The 17,726-nt window shown below is 43.8% G+C and overlaps 1 protein-coding gene across 1 annotated transcript in view; it reads left to right on the top strand.

The window, feature by feature from the left end:
- The first annotated feature begins 5,947 nt into the window (after positions 1-5,947).
- Gramd3 (GRAM domain containing 3) overlaps positions 5,948-17,726 on the top strand; it is a 27,411-nt gene continuing 15,632 nt past the window's right edge. The window contains exons 1-5 of the mRNA XM_013015537.1: positions 5,948-6,102; positions 10,038-10,149; positions 13,167-13,233; positions 14,477-14,580; positions 15,848-16,059. Coding sequence (XP_012870991.1) covers positions 5,948-6,102; positions 10,038-10,149; positions 13,167-13,233; positions 14,477-14,580; positions 15,848-16,059 — 650 coding nt within the window. The remainder of the gene's footprint in view (positions 6,103-10,037; positions 10,150-13,166; positions 13,234-14,476; positions 14,581-15,847; positions 16,060-17,726) is intronic.

The raw sequence follows: 17,726 nt of genomic DNA, 5'->3' as shown, positions 1-17,726 counted from the left end.
CATTATTGCAATTTGCCTGGAATTCTGTCCTTAAAAATGTACCATCTGAAAACACCTTAGTAGCAAACGTTAGATTTCTCTCATTTAGCTGTGAGATATTTACAACTATTTGGACATTTAAGCAAAAATTAATGTAATTAACTCAAATTATTTATAAATTAAATACTCAAGATTCAGCAAGGTGCTGGTGGCTCACAACTGTAATCTTAGTCAGGAGGCTGAGATCTGAGGACTGCAGTGTGACACCAGCCCAGACAAAGTCTGTGAGACTCTTTTCTCTAGTTAATGAGCAAAAAGATCGAAATAGAGCTGTGGCTCAAGTGGCAGAGTGCCAGCCTTGAGTGAAAGAAGCAAGTAAGAGCAGAGCAGGAGGCCCTGAGTTCATGCTTCATATTATTATTGTTAACTAAAGTGCAATCTGGATAATAACTTTTATGGTCTGAAATAATACTAGGGCAAGGACATGTATAAACTTTTCTGTTATTACAACTAATTAAAAAGAGAAGTCCATTTTCTCAAAAAAAATAAAAATAAAAAGTTTCTGCACAGCAAAAGAAACAATTATCAGAACTAAGAGACAACACATGGTCTGGGAGGAAATCTTCTCCAACTATTCAACAACGGAGTAATACAAAGAGCTCAAAAAAATTAAATAGCAGAAGAACAAATAATCCAGTTACTAAATGATCAAGCAAACCAGACAGCTGTGAGAAGAAATATAAGTGGCTAGTAGATACATGAAGAAGTATTCAACATTACCATAAGGGAATGCAAATCAAAACCACACTAGGATTCCCTCTCACTTAGTCAGAATGGCAATCATTAAAAAAAAAACCCGAAACCAGATGCTGATGACGGTTCAGGGAATCAGAAACCTTCATTCACTGTGGAAACTAGTATGGCATTTCCTCAAGGAACTGAAAATAGACCTTCTGACACCCTGGCTACTGTGAGCAGAGGTGTATTAACATAATTACCTTCCAGGAGATAGCCATGCCCAATAGCAGTGTGACTGCAGTTCACAGTAGCCAAATGGAATCAGCTGAGATGCCCAACAACAAATGAATGGATAAAGAAGATAATGGTATACAGATTTGGAATATGACACACTCATAAAGAAAAAATCAGGTCATCTTCAGGAAAATAGTTGGAGAACATGTTGAGAGAGATAGGCCAAAGGTATGTTTTTGCTTATATGTGGAAGCTAGACCTTAAAGGACCTACATATTCATGGACATGAACATAAATATATAGATACACACACACACACATATAAGAATGTGTAAACTCCACTGTGTCTTGTGGGTGTGGGTCATCAAGTTCTATCTAGGGCAGTGTGCCTTTTGACACAGTAGTTGCCTTTCCAAGAAATTACCTTTGGGTCTATTCATCTATAATCAAGCTGTAAAGTCATTCATTGCCATGCTGTATGTATTTGCAAAAACTCAGATCCACCTAAATGCCCAGTGATAAGGAACTGGTTAAATTATAGTTCATTCCACATGATGGAACTCCATGATGTTATTTAAAAGAATGAGGAAAAGTGTGACTGTAGGGATGGGGAAACACATAAGCAAAAAAGCAAAGGATAGGATGCCATCATTTGTATGTAAAATGGTACGCACGTCAGTGTGCACAAAGGACACACAGCTTCTGGGAAAAGCTGGGTCTTGGGGAGAGAAATGGGCCATGGGGCGACAGGTGTAGGAGGGAAATGTGTGTCTCCATTAGAAACTTGTGTTTAATGCTGGTGCGTATTGCTCCTGTTCAAAATATAAGTACGTTGATAGATTGATTGAAAATGTCTAAACAGGGATGCAGTAAAATAGAATTGTAAATGGAAGGCTGTTCTTGACTTGCAAAACTCTACATTGGGAAATTATGAATTTACCAAATCAGAGAAGCTAACGGGTCTCCTGCAAACCTCTTGAGTTTTGGCACCCCAATCTCCCTCCTTGTGGTTACAAGAATGTCTGTTTTTATTCTGAGACCACAGTTCCCAGAACTTTCCTCCGTCATTATTGGCTAACTCTTGTTTTCCAAATTTTGTACCTCTGCCTGCAAACCATAGAAACACTGAAGTAGGGATGTCAGCTTCCCTCAGATGTGCATGTGTGTGCACCGTGTGTGAGGTAAAGAATACAGAGTCATCTGAAACGACAAGACAAACTAAGAAGAGGTCCTTTGTTTCCTTTGAAGTAGGGAAGTCAGGTCTGGCCAGCACCATATTGGCCACATAGTGAATGGTAGGGTCTGGCATCTTGTCTTCATGCTTGGGGAAAGCTGTGTGCAGACCACTAACTATGTCATAGGCTCCAGGATTCCATCTTCCAAAATTGTGGCTTCTCTGATCATTTACCTTACAACAGCATCAAGCCACAGCACCTCAGAAACACAAGCTGGTGAGGCACCAGTCTTGGCAAGTCCAGGGGCTGGCTGGGTGTTTGGTGTAGACGGTGCTCAGCGGCTCTCCATTTCCTGACCTGGCCATTTTCAGGAATTTGCCTTATGGATATCCTGGCTCCTTGTGGGTCAAGACCATGATTTTAAAGTAAGGATCAGAGATCTCTTTTTTTTTTTTTAATGTACTACATGTAAGATTGCCTCCACCTGTTCGCTCCTAAAGAAGCTCAGAGACAGAATTATTTTCTGCCTTCATTTAGAATAATTTGAAATGAATTTACGCTCACAACAGGAAATTGTCAATGTGGTACTTGGCTACCAGTAACTCACATCTGTCATTCTAGCTACTCAGGAGGCCAAGATCTAGGATTGAGGTTCGAAGCCAGCCCAGGCAGGAAAGTCCCTGAGACTAATGACCAAAAAAGTCAGAAGTGGAGCTGTAGCTCAAGTGATGAAGCCCCAGCCTTCAGCAAAAAAGCTAAAAGAGCACCTGGGCCCTAAGTTCAAGCCCCCAGTACTGGCACAAAGAATAAAAAAGGGAGGGAGGGAGGGAGGGAAGGAAGTTTTCCCGAACCAAACTAAGGTGAGGTACTTGTTTTCATTCACCTGAGATGCAGCTTAATCATAATTTTGTATTCAAAGTCACTTACTCACTTACTTACCTGGACTTGCATGTGAAAATATCAGAATGCTTACCTGGGACACTGGGTCCAACCAGAGAAAAGCATGTTGAATTTGCCTTACCTCACAAGCCCTTCTCCACAAAGATGCTAATTGACCCTATACTTAACAATCTAATTGTGAACAAATTGTGAAATATGAATTTAAGTCATCATCAGGCTAATGAGTTCCGGGAAGTGACAATGGGTTGTTGATAAAGTTGACCCAACCTGTTTTTGTTGTTTTATTATTATTATTTATAGATTGTGTAACAGTGTGTGGCAGTGTTTTATTGAAACCAGCTTGTCCTGGCTAATACTAAAAATTCAGTCTCCTACTAGGTGAAGTGAGGCATATTGGCATAATCATGACTGTCTGGCAGCTCTGAAATTCTTGCCGAAAAGCTGTCAAGGCCCCAAACCATTGCATACTCTTGGCAGACAAGGAGAAAGAAGTAACTTGTCTGGGCCATGTGAAGGCTGATTCTAGTTTTCAGCATCTTCTGTATCTGTGGGTTGGTACAGCTGCCAGGTTCACTTCTCTCTTAGGAAGTCCTGGGCTTCCCAGTAAACACCTGTTGAGAGGATTGGGTTTTTGTTTGTTTTCTAGTTGACTCTTCCAGTCAATCTTTCTACAAAGACCTTGTCTTCAGGTTTAAAAACACACATACACACAGAAACCGATTTTCTTATTTTAGTGATCAAATGAAGCCTGTTAAGCTTCACTGACTAGAATTTTCTCAGTTCCTGAGAGGCCCCACACGCTTTCTGTTCCTCTTCCTCACACTTCTCTCACTGTTTAGATACCCAGTTTCACCTGTTCTCCCAAGACCTCCAAGGGAAGGGACCCTGGCTGGGAGAAATCTCACCTACTGGGAATTAACTTGCTTGAGCCTGTACCCTCTTTGATTAAATGAAACCTAACATTGAAATGACCCCTAGATGGAATTTGCTTCTTCTATGAGGCAATCCATAATTAATCCCACACCAATCAACATATAAATGTCCACTGTGAGCACATTATGAGTGTTGTGCTGTGGAGAAGAATGGGAAGCTCCCTGGCTGCCGGAACCTTCGGTAGCCTGCTGGGTAACTGAGGCTTTGGGGAGACAAGTTTGCTGCTCCTGACTGTGCAGTGGGAGGAGACCAGGAAGGACAGAAAGCTTTGAGGAAGATGTGCTCCAGGTAGGATCATGAAGGAGGGAGCCAGTGCCAAAGACAAGCTCAAGTTCAAGAACAAAGGGTGGAAAAATACCTGGATGGGCTCTTTTGAGTGGAACCCACCTGTGTGTTTTGCACAGGTGAAATATGCTGAAAGATGCTACTTCAGTATGAATAGAGAGAGGTATACCTTGAACAGCTCAGCGCTGAGCCAAACTACCACATAGCATTAAGCACTTAGAAAGATCCCTGCACTGCACGAAAGGGCCTGACTAGATCAAGGGTTCTAATCCAGCCCAAGCTGGATGAACTTCCCCTTGCAATTCGGTGCTAGAGCACAGGGCATCTTATCCCCACCAGTCCATGTAATAGGAAGGATATCCCCACACCAAGGGACACTTCTTAGCGTGAATGACTCCTGCTAAACACAAGAACAAGACAGCGTTTGCTCTGCCTTGAGTCGTAACCTGACCCTGCAGAAAACTTAATATTCAGCTGAAGGCTAAGATGGATTCTTGCCCTCTGCACAAAAGTCTTCCTATGGAAACTTCTCCAGTGGATTTCTGCCCGATGCTTTGTGCCTCTGAGACAGGACACCTTGTGTGTGCTGCTGTGTCTACCGGCAGCCTGATCAATAACTGCCGTAGATGAAAATTAACTTGTCATAGCAATGCTTGATTTGTGTGTCTTATGTGAGGCTTGTCTACACTGTTCTCATTTCCAAGGGGGTGTGTGTGTGTGTGTGTGTGTGCGCGCGTGTGTGTGCGTGTGTGTGTGTGTGTGTGTGTGTGATGGGTTCTCTGCTGAACTATGAATCCTACCTTTTTCCGTGATCTTGAAAATGGTCCCCAATTCAACCACCGATGGGGGGAGTTTACAGAAATTGTACATCCATCACTTTGCTCGTCCCTTTACTGGTGGCCTAGTAGGCAGACGCTCTTCACTGGTCTTCTCCTTTACTCCCTTCCATCTCACATTTGCCATATTTTAATTTTTCTTAAACCTACTAATCCTGACTATATCTTAGACCCTGTGTTTACTGCAAAACTGAGTAGGATTCTCACTTCACCTTAGAGCTCTCTCACGGAAGGAAAAATGGATTAATAAGTTATTGGAAGGATGGGGGTGGGTGATGGGTGAGGAAGAAGAGCGAACTTATGAACAAACACCTGGCAGATGGACAGAATGGAATTTGAATCCTGACCAAGACAGTTGGTAGCTCTGTGAACGTGGGCAGCATGGATCTGAGAGCGTCAGGTTTTTGCCTGTAAAACAAAGGTAATAAATCCTGTCTCACCTGCATGGCCTGTAAAGACTATAGACTGTAAAGTAGGGAAGTGCTTGCTTTGCTTGCTTACAACAACAACCCAAACAAAAGGTGGTAAGTGACACAGAGAAGTGCAAATAAAGTGTGTGTGTGTGTGTGTGTGTCAGTGTCATGTGCACCACGGCCCTCCCAGCTTTACAGCACACATCTAGGCCAGACAGTCTGAGCAGCACAGACCTGCGAGCAGAGCAGGGGCCTGCACACTCAGACATCTACAAGTGGAGCAGGTGTGACCTGCAGCTCTGCCCTTCCAGCTAGAATGGACTAGAAGGGGCTAGAATGGACCCAGGAAAGGTCACAGCCATCCCAGTCAAGCCTGTCATTGAGAAGTGAAGATCATTCTGCTCCAAAACACGCGATTGATATGTTCGTCGGTCATCCGTCCGCCTCTCTCTGGATGTCTAAGATCAAGTGCTTCTCTTTCTTCTCCAGCTCCGAGGCTGAGAATGGTGTGGAGGACAGAAAAAAAGTGTGCAGGTCCCCAACAGTCCCGTCACCTGCCCCATCCACGGAAGCTGAATCTCCAGACCAGAAAAAGAGCATCTGCCTGCGGTGAGTCCTCTCTGGGCTCTTTATGTGGGGGCTTTGGTGAAGAGCTGGACTGACTCGCGGCTGACCCTGCCCTGCGAGAGAGCGCCGAGGGCCTTTCCTGAGGGGGGGGGGGCTGGCCCTCACCTCCTGCTCTCATCTCTTCCTCGGGGAGCATCGCTGTGCTGATGGATGCGGGCAGATTCCCACGCTCAGGCGTAGATGGGTAAAGCACCTCAGAGTGCAGCCTGGGGTGTCTCGATTTTCTGGGAGCCTTTGGGAAGGGGCCGAGGAGAACCCCTCCCAGGGCTCCGCCTGGCTGCCGGTGCTCCCCCAGGCTGTGGGGGAAGCTCAGCTTGATGCTAGACAGGGCGGGATTGTGTTGGGATAGGCGGCTCCAGGTCCCATGGCTCTCTGAGGCACCAACTATCGGGGAGGGACTGAAAGGTGCTTCTTTGAAATGCAGCGGACGTAAACCAGTGGTCCTAGGGACCGGTGAATGTGGGCGTTTGGGCTGGGTTTTGTTTTTTATTTTGTGTTGTTGGTGGTGTTTGTTTTGATCTTTGTGTGTGTTCCTGTGGTGCTGGGGATGGGTCCTAGCATATGCAGAGCACGTCTTCCACCACCCTACTACATCCCCGCCCTGCCCTTACAGTACTTACCTCTCCTGAAGCCTGTGATTGCCCTCCTTCCCCATTCTGAAAACTGTTCTAACTGCTACTTTCTCTCTCTCCTTCCACCTCTGTTAAGCAATGATGAACTAATTCCTGCTTTTCACTTTCTTTCCTGACCCCCTACCCTTATCATCTCTCCAAATCTGCTTCATTCAGGACCAAGAGTAAGTCTTAATTCTGCCCTCGGTTTCCCTTCGCAGACTCCTGTTTATCTTTGTGTCTGTCTGTCTTGCATGCCTCATTTGTAGCTCTTTCCTTTTCTATAGCCATTTCCCATCAGCGCATCTCTGCCTCCTCACAGGGAGCACCCCACAAGGACACAGAACGTGTCGTTTTCTGTGCGATGCTCGCAACCCTGTTGTATGTACTGAAGCTTCCTTGGACTTTGGATGGCTGCCTTGCTTGCGTAGCACAGGTGTACAGTCTGTGCCTTTCACAGTGCTCAGTCTGGAAACCCTTACTTGTCTTCATGTAAGGGCCCCTGCACTGCTGATTCACGTTGCTTCTGGTTCTGGTCCTGTGCACCTGTAGGAAGTGAGAATCGCATGGTTGACAGGATGCGCATTACTGAGCTGTTAACCCTTGGCAGTCAGTCATCAGAAGCAGCACTGCCCTACTTGTAGGGGTTCTTAGATTTGCAAAAGATCTGCCCATCTTCTTGGCAGTCCCATCAGCACAAGTTAACTTGAATCGGCATAGTAGTACTATGATAAATGACATCATTTTGTTTGTCCGCGTACGATAGGGTCTCATTATGTAGCAAAGGCTGGCCTCAAGCTAACTACTCTCCTCTGCACCAGCCTCCTGACTGTTGTGATTACAGAAATAAGCCACTGTAATCAGTTAATGGATTTTTTTTGTACCAGTACTGGTACTAGTCCCTGGCACTCTTGTTGGCTTTTCCACTCAAAGCTAGTATTCGACCACTTGAGCCACACCTCCTCTTGCTCTTTGCTGATTCATTGAAGATCAGAGTTTCATGGACTTTTCCACTTGAACTCACTTCAAACCAGAATCCTCAGATCTCAGCCTCCTGAATAGTTAGGATTATAAGCATGAGCTACCGGCACTCCATTTGGCATTATTATTTTGACTTTCAGAAAAATTTAAGAGGTGGTTATCAGGAGGATCACAATTTGAGGCCAGCCTGAGCAAAATCTTCATGAGACTCTTATCTCAACCAGCCGGGTGAGGTAGTATATACCTGTCATCACAGCCATTTAGGAAGCATAAATAAGAGAATTGAGGTCCAAGCTAGCAAGACCCAAATTGAAAAATAAAGCAAAAAGGCCTGGAGGCATGGCTTAAGTGGTATAGCACCTGCCTGTCAGGTCCTACCTGTCTACAAAGCTCTGTTAAATTCCCAAAACTGTCAACTTTTTAAAATAAAAGCTACAAAATAATTTTATTGTCAAGAAGAGTACAGATGTTTGTTTATAGTTTCCAAAACAATGATCTCTAGAATTCCCAGGGAATTTCTATCTGGTGAATAGATTCAGTAACCAGTAGCAGAAATCAAATCCAGCCAAGTGTTGGTGCTCATGCTTGTAATCCTAGCTACTCAGCTGAGGATGGCAGTTCAAAGCCAGCTTGGACAGGAAAGTCCATGACATCCTTCAGTTAATTACCAAAAAGCTGGAAGTGGAGCTGTGGCTAAGTGGTAGAGCACCAAGCCTTGAGTGGAAAAGTTAAAGGGCAGAGCCCAAGCCCTGACAGAGAGAGGGGGTGGGGGGTTGAATGCATGTGCTTTGATCTACTGAGAGGTATTTTACCTGTGATTTGAGCACTGTGGAATCATGAGCTGTTGGGGCTGGAAGAGGCCTGAGATATCCCAGCTGAGAAAACCAGAGACTGATGTCTAACTTCAGTCATTTCTGTCCCTCTATGGCACCCAAATTACTTCAGATTCTTCCTAAATCTACTTTGAACCAAATAAGTAACAGAGCCTCATTTTTAGGAATCGTAATGAAGAGTTGTGGATGTCACATGTACCATTTTTCTTCCATAAACAATAAAGCAACTACATAACTACAAAACTCATTTATATAGTACCTCTAGAAATCATATGCATTCCACTCTAAAATTGCTGCTGTTAGTTTTATGGTTGAAAGGATGCACAAACTTTCTAGATTCTCAGAACTAGAATAATCCTAAAAAGAAAATCTGGGCCTCTGACCACTGCTTTTAACAGGACAGTGGAAGATTTGGATTTAAATATGTCTCCTTCAGGGTAAATTTGATCAGAAGCTATTTAGATGCATGTATGCCAACATGTAAATATCACAGTGAATCCCTTTTGAACATAAAATAAAATAAAACTGATAAACACGTTCTTACTCCCCCTCCACATTTCACTTGTACTGTTTTCTCAGTCTGGAATGTTTTGTCTTTCCCTCATATCCATCTCTGCTCTTCCTATTAGGTCCTATATATCAAATGTGTATTGTTCTGTGGATTTCTTCTTCCCTTCCTATTGGTATTGTGTCTCCACCCCTATTAGTGCATACTGCTAAATTGTGTACTGCCTGTGTGTGAGCATGCTGGGGCTTAAACTCAGACCCTGGGTGCTGCTGTCCCCGAGCTTTATTTGCCCAAGGTTGGCTCTCTACCACTTGAACCACAGTTCCGCTTCCAGCTTTTTGGTGGTTAATTGGAGATAAGAGTCTCATGGACGTTCCTGCCCAGGCTGGCTTCAAACCATAATCTTCAGATCTCACCTAAAGATTATAGGCATGAACCACCAACACCCAGCTATGTACTGACTTTTTAAAAAGCTAATTTTTTGTGCGTGTGTGCGTGCGTGCGTGTGTGTGTGTGTGTGTGTGTGTGTGTGTGTATGTAAGCTTCCTAAGGATAAAGACTCTCTTGTGTTCCCAAGGCCATCAGCACAATGCCCCTTCTCAATGAATGCTTATTAAATATTAATAGATTCTGGAACAGGATTATTCTTTGTTTCAACCTCAGCTGCAATTTTTATTTAGTAATTTGCCTCAAGTACTCCTCTTTATATTGCTTAAGACACTTTGGAAGTGATATGATGACTCACATTTCCATCGCTGTTTGTCCCTTTGTAAGTCCCTGTCTCTGCAGTTTGGGATGATAACCTGCTGAGCTTTGTGCTAGACAAATTCCCTTAGTGTCTCAGGAGTGATTATGAATATCTAGACAAGAAAACCAAATGTTAGGCTCCTTCGTGACATGTGTAATAATAGAGATTTGCTGCAGTAAATTAATACGTGACACAGACAGTTCATCTTGTGATCTCCCTGGGTTTTACTTCCCCAGGTCAAAATCCAGTTTTGAGGGTGCGACTGTGTCAGGTGACAAGAACGAATGCAAAACAGAAAACAAAAATGTCCCTAAGACTGAAAGGAAAAAATCTTTATCTTCCAGCCAGGTAAGTGCAAACTGGAATATATGTGGCTTCCAAGACTTACAGTAGTACTGGAGCCAGTAGAGGAAAAATAAAAAAGAATCTTAGGGTTCAGCATCCTGCTGGCTATCCCTAACAGAGGCACAAAGCCCAGCGAATTTAGAAAAGCAGATGGGAAGCCATTCCTTTGGTCAACTTTTCATCAGTATTAGATTCCACAACTGACCCTTCCGTGCATATGGCTGTGACCTCTAACCCTTATGGAAACCCAGGGAGTTAAGGTCACACAGACCAGTACTAGTCAGTAACCAGCAGTTCAGGGGAAGGTGTGACACCTGTGAGGAAGTGCAGAGTCTAGTAAGAGCACCATGAGAGGCCTGTGCACAGGGTCATCCTGTGCATTGGGTCACGTTTTCCATGGGTAATTCCAATTCCCTGAAACATGCCCAGACAGGCCACAAAGCCTAATTCTGTGTCACAGAGTCTAACGCTCACGGAGGTCAGAAGTTTGTGGGGTTTTGATTATTTTTTTTGTTTGGTCTTTGATTTTAACGCTAAGGATTTAACCCAGGACCTTGTGCATGCTAACAACAGTACCAGGATTTACGAGGCTGGTGCTCTACCACTCCAGCCATGTCTCCTGCGTTCCTTTTTGGTAGTTATTTTGGAGATGGATATCTTGGACGTTTCTGTCTGGGCTGGCTTTGACCCATGAGCCTCCAGATCTCAGCCTTCTTGCGTAGCTGGGATTCTAGGCAGGAGCCATCACACCCGGTTTTTCTGTTTTTGACACATCATTCCTACATACTTGAATATGTACCTCCTAAGAAGAGGCATTAAAATGAACTAATTTTTGATATACAGAATTTTACTAAATATCAAATTTGTTTTAAGTGTCCACAGTTGTCTTAGTAAAGGATGTCCTTTATAACAGTGTTCTTTTCTTTCTTTATCTTGAGGATCCAGTCAGGAGTCAAAATACTGAATTTATGTTACTGTGGTTTTAAGCGACATCAGTCTTACTATATTTTTTGTTTTTTTTTTCATTTATTACACTGATTTTTTTTAACAGTCCATGGCCTAGAATATGTATATTTTTCTCTCTCTCTTTTTTTTTTTTTCCTGTCAGTTATGGGGCTTGAACCTGGGGCCTGGGCATTACCCTTCAGCTCTTTTGCTCAAGGCTAACACTCTACCCCTTTGAGCCACACTGCCACTTCACCATTTTGGGCTTTTACTGAGGAGTTTATTGAGGATAAGAATTTCATGGCCTTTCCTGCCCAAGCTGGCTTTGAACCACAATCCTCAGATCTCAGCCTCCTGAGTAGCTAAGATTATAGACATGAAGCACCAGCTCTTAGCACTTTTCTTTTTCTTTCTTTCTCTTCCTTCCTTTTTCTTTTTTTCTCTTCTTCCTCTTTTTTCTCTCTTTCCCTCTTTCCTTTTTTATTTTTATTGTTAACTTTTTGTAGTACCAAGTGTTGTTCATAGGATCTCTACATGTTAAGTAAGCACCCTACCTACCACTGAGCTAACATCCCAGCCTTTGCTTTTCTTAATCTTGAGAAAGTGTCCCTACATAGTCCAACTGGCCTAACTTTCTCCTTCTGCCTCAGTCTTCCCGGTGCTGGGATTTCTGGCACACACCACCACGCCTAACCGGTCTAGGATATTTTTAATTAAGGCTGAAACCGGGGCTGGGAAGGTGGCTCAGTGGTAGAGCGCTTGCCTTGCATGCATGAGGCCCTGGGTTCGATTCCTCAGTGGCGCTGTGGCTCAAGTGGTAGAGCGCTAGCCTTGAGCTGAAGAGCTGAGGGACAGCGCCCAGGCCCAGAGTTCAGGCCCCACAACCGGACCCCCCCAAAAAAAATTAAGTCTGAAACCAAGACTCCCTTATAGCCATGAAAACCAAAATCTCAGTATCCCTCCCCACCAGTGCAGAGTTGAGGATTTGAAAATTCACATGTCAGCTAAAATGGAGATCTAGGACTAGACTCACTTTCAACCAAAGTTCCAGGGTTCTGCTGCAAAATGTACTCTTAGGAAGCAGCAGTTAATGTAGGTTGTGTAAAGTGACTTGCAGGGACCATCTAGCATTTTGATGACCTGGTCTGGAACTTTCTTTTACAGCAGTAAGGCTAGTTGTGCGGTTGAAACCATTCCTGGTGTGCATAAGAAAGCACCTAGGGCAGACTTGGGAGAATCCCTGTCTCCTTATCAGACTTTGTCTTCCGCAGATCTTATGGAAGAGGGGAGGGAGGACCACACTCTGCCTCCTAGCAGCCCTGTGCTGTGACATCTACGGCTAGAGTAAGAATGCTAGGCTTTCCTAGGGTTATTGTGAAAACATTTTACAAACTAGATTGCTGGAGACAGAGGCTTTAAAAATGAAGCCGTTCACCATACTTCCGACTCCTTCCCCTTCCAGTGCCCTGCAGAGTCCAGTCTTTTATTTGAGATACTACTTGCCCTGCCTTGACGGAGGAAAGGCTTTCACCACGGTTTAGTCATAGTCTATGCAACAGAACCCAAGCAAGGGCTCTTGAGACCCATAATGCCAGGAAGCCCTTGATGTCACTCTAAAGCCGGGAGTGGTTTTGCTCTCTGTCACAGAAGAGGAAACAGACTCAGGAGAGTTAAGTGTGGAGGCAAGACTCAAGTTCAGGTTTATTTCAGTGCAAAACTTTTAGCCCTTACTTTTCAGAGGGCACTCACTTCCATACACATGTGTGAGAACCCAGAATCTTCCCTAGTGAGATGGCTTAGAATCGCATCCCCTTTTTTTAATCAGCAACATTCTTGTCTGGTCCTGATACTTCAATGTCCACTAGCTGCTTAGTTAGTAAGTTCAACAAAGTGCCCATCGTGTTAGATAATGAACGTCTGTGCTCCTATGTTTTTCTGAAGATGACAGAGGATGAATTGGTGGTTTAAAAAAAAGTGTTAGTGAGGAAACGCTTGTCCTTTAATGTATACCAAAGCTCAGAGTTGTGGTGCTGCCTGACAAGAGGTTAAGTGCTGCCTGTATTCTGTTTTCACAGTACAAGGCAAACATGCACTTTCACAAGTTGTTCCTTGAAGTCCCAACCGAGGAGCCTCTGAGACAAAGTAAGTTCTGACACGTTTGAAAAGTTGTGAAGTAGTTGGGGGGGAGGGCACTTTCTAAGACTGTTTCACCCAGAAGAACAGAGTGGAGCCATCATGCCAGATGTAGTCACCTTACATTAAAACACTGAAAAGAAGTCAAACACTAGTGGCTTACGCCTGTAATCCCAGCTACTCAAGAAGCTGAGAACTGAGAATTCCCCTTTTGAAGCCAGCTTGGACAGGAAAGTCATGAAACATTTACCTCCAATTAAACACCAAAAAGTTGGAAGCATAGCTGTGGCTCAAGTGGTAGAGTGCTAGCCTTGAGTAAGAAAGCTAATGGGCAGTACCCAGGCCCTGAGTTCAAGCCCCAGTGCCAGCATACTGTAAAGAAGAATGAGAAGCTGATAAGGAATCATCTAGAACTGTTCCACAATGGGCCTCCCTGCCTTCTGTGTTGATTGCTGAAATGTCTGCAATTGAATCATGGTAGGAGTTAGGATACGGGCCTGGGCTGAGGTTAAGTGCATGCTCCAGTGTGAGCACACAGAGCTGTAGGCAATGCCAGAGCTATCCAGGATGTGGTGGTTACATCAAAACAGCCTCGCAGCAAGCAAGTTCAGCAGGGGCCCATCATGGGCCTTGAGGTTCAGTTCCAGCCTGTCTGCTTCCCAATGATAAAGCAAGCTGCTGGGTTCCAGCTGTGGTGTCCGGGCAAAAGGAGCATCATGTGTTCTTGCCCCCAGTGGAAGCAACCGGCTCATCATTAATGAGGATCTGGGAAAGAAGACCAGATGGTCCTGTTAGCACAAGTGTGGCAGGTGGCTGTCCCAAATCCTGGAGTTTTCCTGAAGCATCATCCTTGGTTTCTTATGGGCAGTGGAAGACTTGTCTTCCATTTTGATTGCCATTCTGAAGTCTCTAAGACTGTGAATTCAAAAACAAACTCTAGTCACCAGTTTTATTCCACTAAAGATGACTAAAGAGCCAGGCATGGTAGGCCACAATTGTAATCTGAGCACTCATTAGAGTTGTGTAGAAGGATCACAACAAGACCCTGTCTCAGGAAAACAAAACAAGAAACAGTGGAAAGAAAAGCCTGAAAAAGAGGTGCTAGAACGCAAGGGTACGGTGTCTTATCTCTAATCTCTATTATCTCTATCCCTAAATCAGCAAAACACACATGCAGGTTTTATTTTAAGTGGAAATGATGTTTTCATGGGACTTCTAAATGATGTTACTGCATCTGTCTGTTTCCTCCCAGGTTTTACATGTGCTCTACAGAAAGAAATACTGTACCAAGGAAAGCTCTTTGTATCAGAGAACTGGATTTGTTTTCATTCCAAGGTCTTTGGAAAAGACACTAAGGTTAGTGTAAAGACTAGAAATGACATCTAGCTGTGGTGGTATATAGCTCAAGTGGTAGGCGCTTGTCTGGCAAGCACAAGTCCCTAAGCTTAACACCTTATGAAGGAGAATGTGGGAGGGAGAATAGGAGGAACAGCATGAGGGCAATTCTACATATCCAAGCTCAGTGCGTCTGCATCAGACTCACCCATCGGTCCTGCTCCCTGTCCATTTGCTCATTTCAAATCCCGCTTCCTTTATTACATAGATGCATTGAGTTTTCTTGCTCTATCCTTGTCCCGTTTCCTTTTCCACTCAAATTATTTTAAATTTCATAGCATGATTGTGTCTCTTGATGAGGATCCGAACACTGCAGAAATAAATGCACCCAGATGACACAAACTTGCTCTTTCCCTATGCGGCAGGTTCACTCATTTCCTTACATATGCACACACGCACCATGCCGTGATGCTCCTGCCCCATATCCTGAGTCCTCTTTACCCAGGGGTCACCTGTGATGCTTACGTCATTCCTATGGGAGGGTGCCGTAATTTGCTTCATTTCAAATGAATTTAGAACTTGCAGGTGTGGCTCACGTGGTAGAGCATTAGTCGTGTCAAAAGCCGAGTGAATATGGGAGGCCCCGGGATCACGCCCTGGCGTGAACACATTCTTTTTAAAGAATTTGCATAACATATCTATTTTTGCACTGTGTTCGTACCAGCTCCCAGGAGAGAGAGAGGTCAGGGCTGTAAATGAGCATGTAAGGCACCGTCTGGGGAAATCACACACCTGTACCCACAGGTATGTGCCTGCCGGTACACACCTCTTCCTCCTCATTAAATATGGGTGTGGGGAAACTGAGGTATGTGACATCCTGAGTGCAAGAAAAAAGCAACAGGACACGGTCATTTGCCTCCTGCCACGCCTTCCCCAGCTCTCCCGTAAAGAAGGGAAAATCTAATCTTCACCCATTCACACTGCCTAGAGTCAGAGAGAATCCCTCCTGGGCCTGTGTAATCTCTGAGTTTTCAGTCACTCTACTGCTGACTATGAATCATGGAGGGTTTTTTTGGTGGGTGGGTTGGTTGGTTTATTTTCGTTTTGTTTTTTGTTGCTATTTGTTTTGGTTTTGGTCTGGTGCCTGTGCTAAGCTAGAACCCAGGTTCTGGGTGCTGTCCATTAGCATTTTCCCTCAATGCTAGTGCTCTACCAATTGAGCCTCCTTCTGGCTTTTTGATGGTTAATTGGAGTCTCAGCCAGTATTAAGTTGGTTCTTCTGTTTCAGATCACTATTCCAGCTTTCTCAGTAACCCTAATAAAGAAAACCAAAACTGCTCTTCTGGTGCCAAATGCTCTGATCATAACAACCGTCACAGACAGGGTAAGTACTCCAAGAGCAAGACTACCTCTCCCTCTGGCCTGCTCTGGACTCCTTTGCCTTATAAACCTTCTGCTGACAGTCGCTAGGACCCTGCGCTGTAAATATTATCATCTGTTGTAATGTCTGAGGCAGATGATCTTCTAGAAAGCGCGTTTGTAAAAGTATAGTGTAGAGACATCTATGGAATATCATTTCCCCCACAAGATGGTGTATTCTAACATAATTGTTGCCAAGTTTGAATTTCCTGCTGATTTAAATGGATTTGCCTGATATAGGGCCAAAACAAATAAACAAACCAAAACAAAAACAAAAACCCCTCCCGAGTTTCCTTCCCCTAACATCTTTTCATCAGGACAAATTGATATATCCAGTTAATTTATTATTACTTAAGTGGAAACAATAACAACCACCTGCTTTCAGGGTGAGGCAGGATGATACTGGGAAATCCTGGGGTGAGGCAACTATCTCCTCAGAACCCCAGTCGGCTCCTCCCTAGAGCCACCCCGCATGCGTGAACCCCAGGCCTATTCTGCAAGTTCAGCTTCAGGATGAGCTCCAGGGATTCTCCAGGCTGCCCGGTGCCTGAGCAGCCTGCCTTCTGCCCAGATCATTGAGCTGCTGTTCATTACTGGGCTATCTCAGGCACGTGCAGTCAGGAATGCTTCCATTGGAAGCAGTATTTGTTTTAGCTTAATACAACAGAGGGAGTACAGGGATTTGGCTACTCATTTACATTAGAAACCATTTTTTAATCTTATACCTGCTATTTTTATGGCAGCATAAAAGTTATATTCAGTTTTTTATCCTACTGGATAACTTAGGAGAAAAGAAATGGAAAGATAAAAGAGGCTAGTCTGAAAATAAGCTAAGTATGTATTTTAGGATTTTTTTAAAATAGTAATACTAGTACTACTCATGGTCAGGCATAAATCAAGGGCTTTCTTTGTCTGTTCTTATTTAATCCCATTCTCTCATCCCGAAAAGAAAGCACAGTTCAACAATTTTCCATCACAGTTAAAATTTACAACTAGATCTGTCTAATGCCACAAACCACAGTATTAATTACTTTGGAATATGACAAGTATTTGTTACTTGTTACATTGGAAATGATATCAACATCTTTTATTGGCGAATGAGGAGGATCAGCACAAAATCCTGGGATTTTCCCCCCCCCACATAAATGGATGAATATTTTGAATATTTTCTGAATGTCCCATTTATGGTAAATTTTTCCCATCTATCATTTGTCTCCAAATTCTACGTCTACCTCAGATTTTACCCCATTCCCATAGCTCACTTGCAAGCACCCACTAGAAATCTCCATATTTGTATAAGGAAGAATCAGAGGAGGCTTGGGAAAAATGAGCCCACGAGGCAGAGCCGCTGGGAAGTTTGCAGCGGAAATCTGGGTCAGGGCAGAGAAAGCGGGCCCGTGGGAATTCTTCAGTACCCTCCAAAACAAAAACCAGATTGAAGAGGGAGAGACTCCAAGGACACTGCCCATGTCACAGCGCCCATGCCTTTCCAGGCTTTTGTGCGGCACCTTGGTCGTACTTTTAAAGGCTTCATTTGACCTACATTTCTTTATTACTGCTCCTAAATAGAGTTTAGGGATTTTTTTTTTGTTGCTATTTTGGAAGGACTATACTTGCTTTATTCCAGAAAAGCAATAAAAACAGTGTTTGAATGAGGAAAATAAGAATATAAATGAGAGAATGGTCTGTGTCTTTTAAAAACATAAAAACTGTAGAGCAATCCTTTTTTTGTTTTTTGTTTTTTTTTT

Source organism: Dipodomys ordii, unplaced genomic scaffold (assembly GCF_000151885.1).
Source record: "Dipodomys ordii isolate 6190 unplaced genomic scaffold, Dord_2.0 Scaffold27, whole genome shotgun sequence".
Lineage (NCBI taxonomy): Eukaryota > Metazoa > Chordata > Mammalia > Rodentia > Heteromyidae > Dipodomys > Dipodomys ordii.
This window is presented reverse-complemented; position numbering and strand designations above follow the sequence as displayed.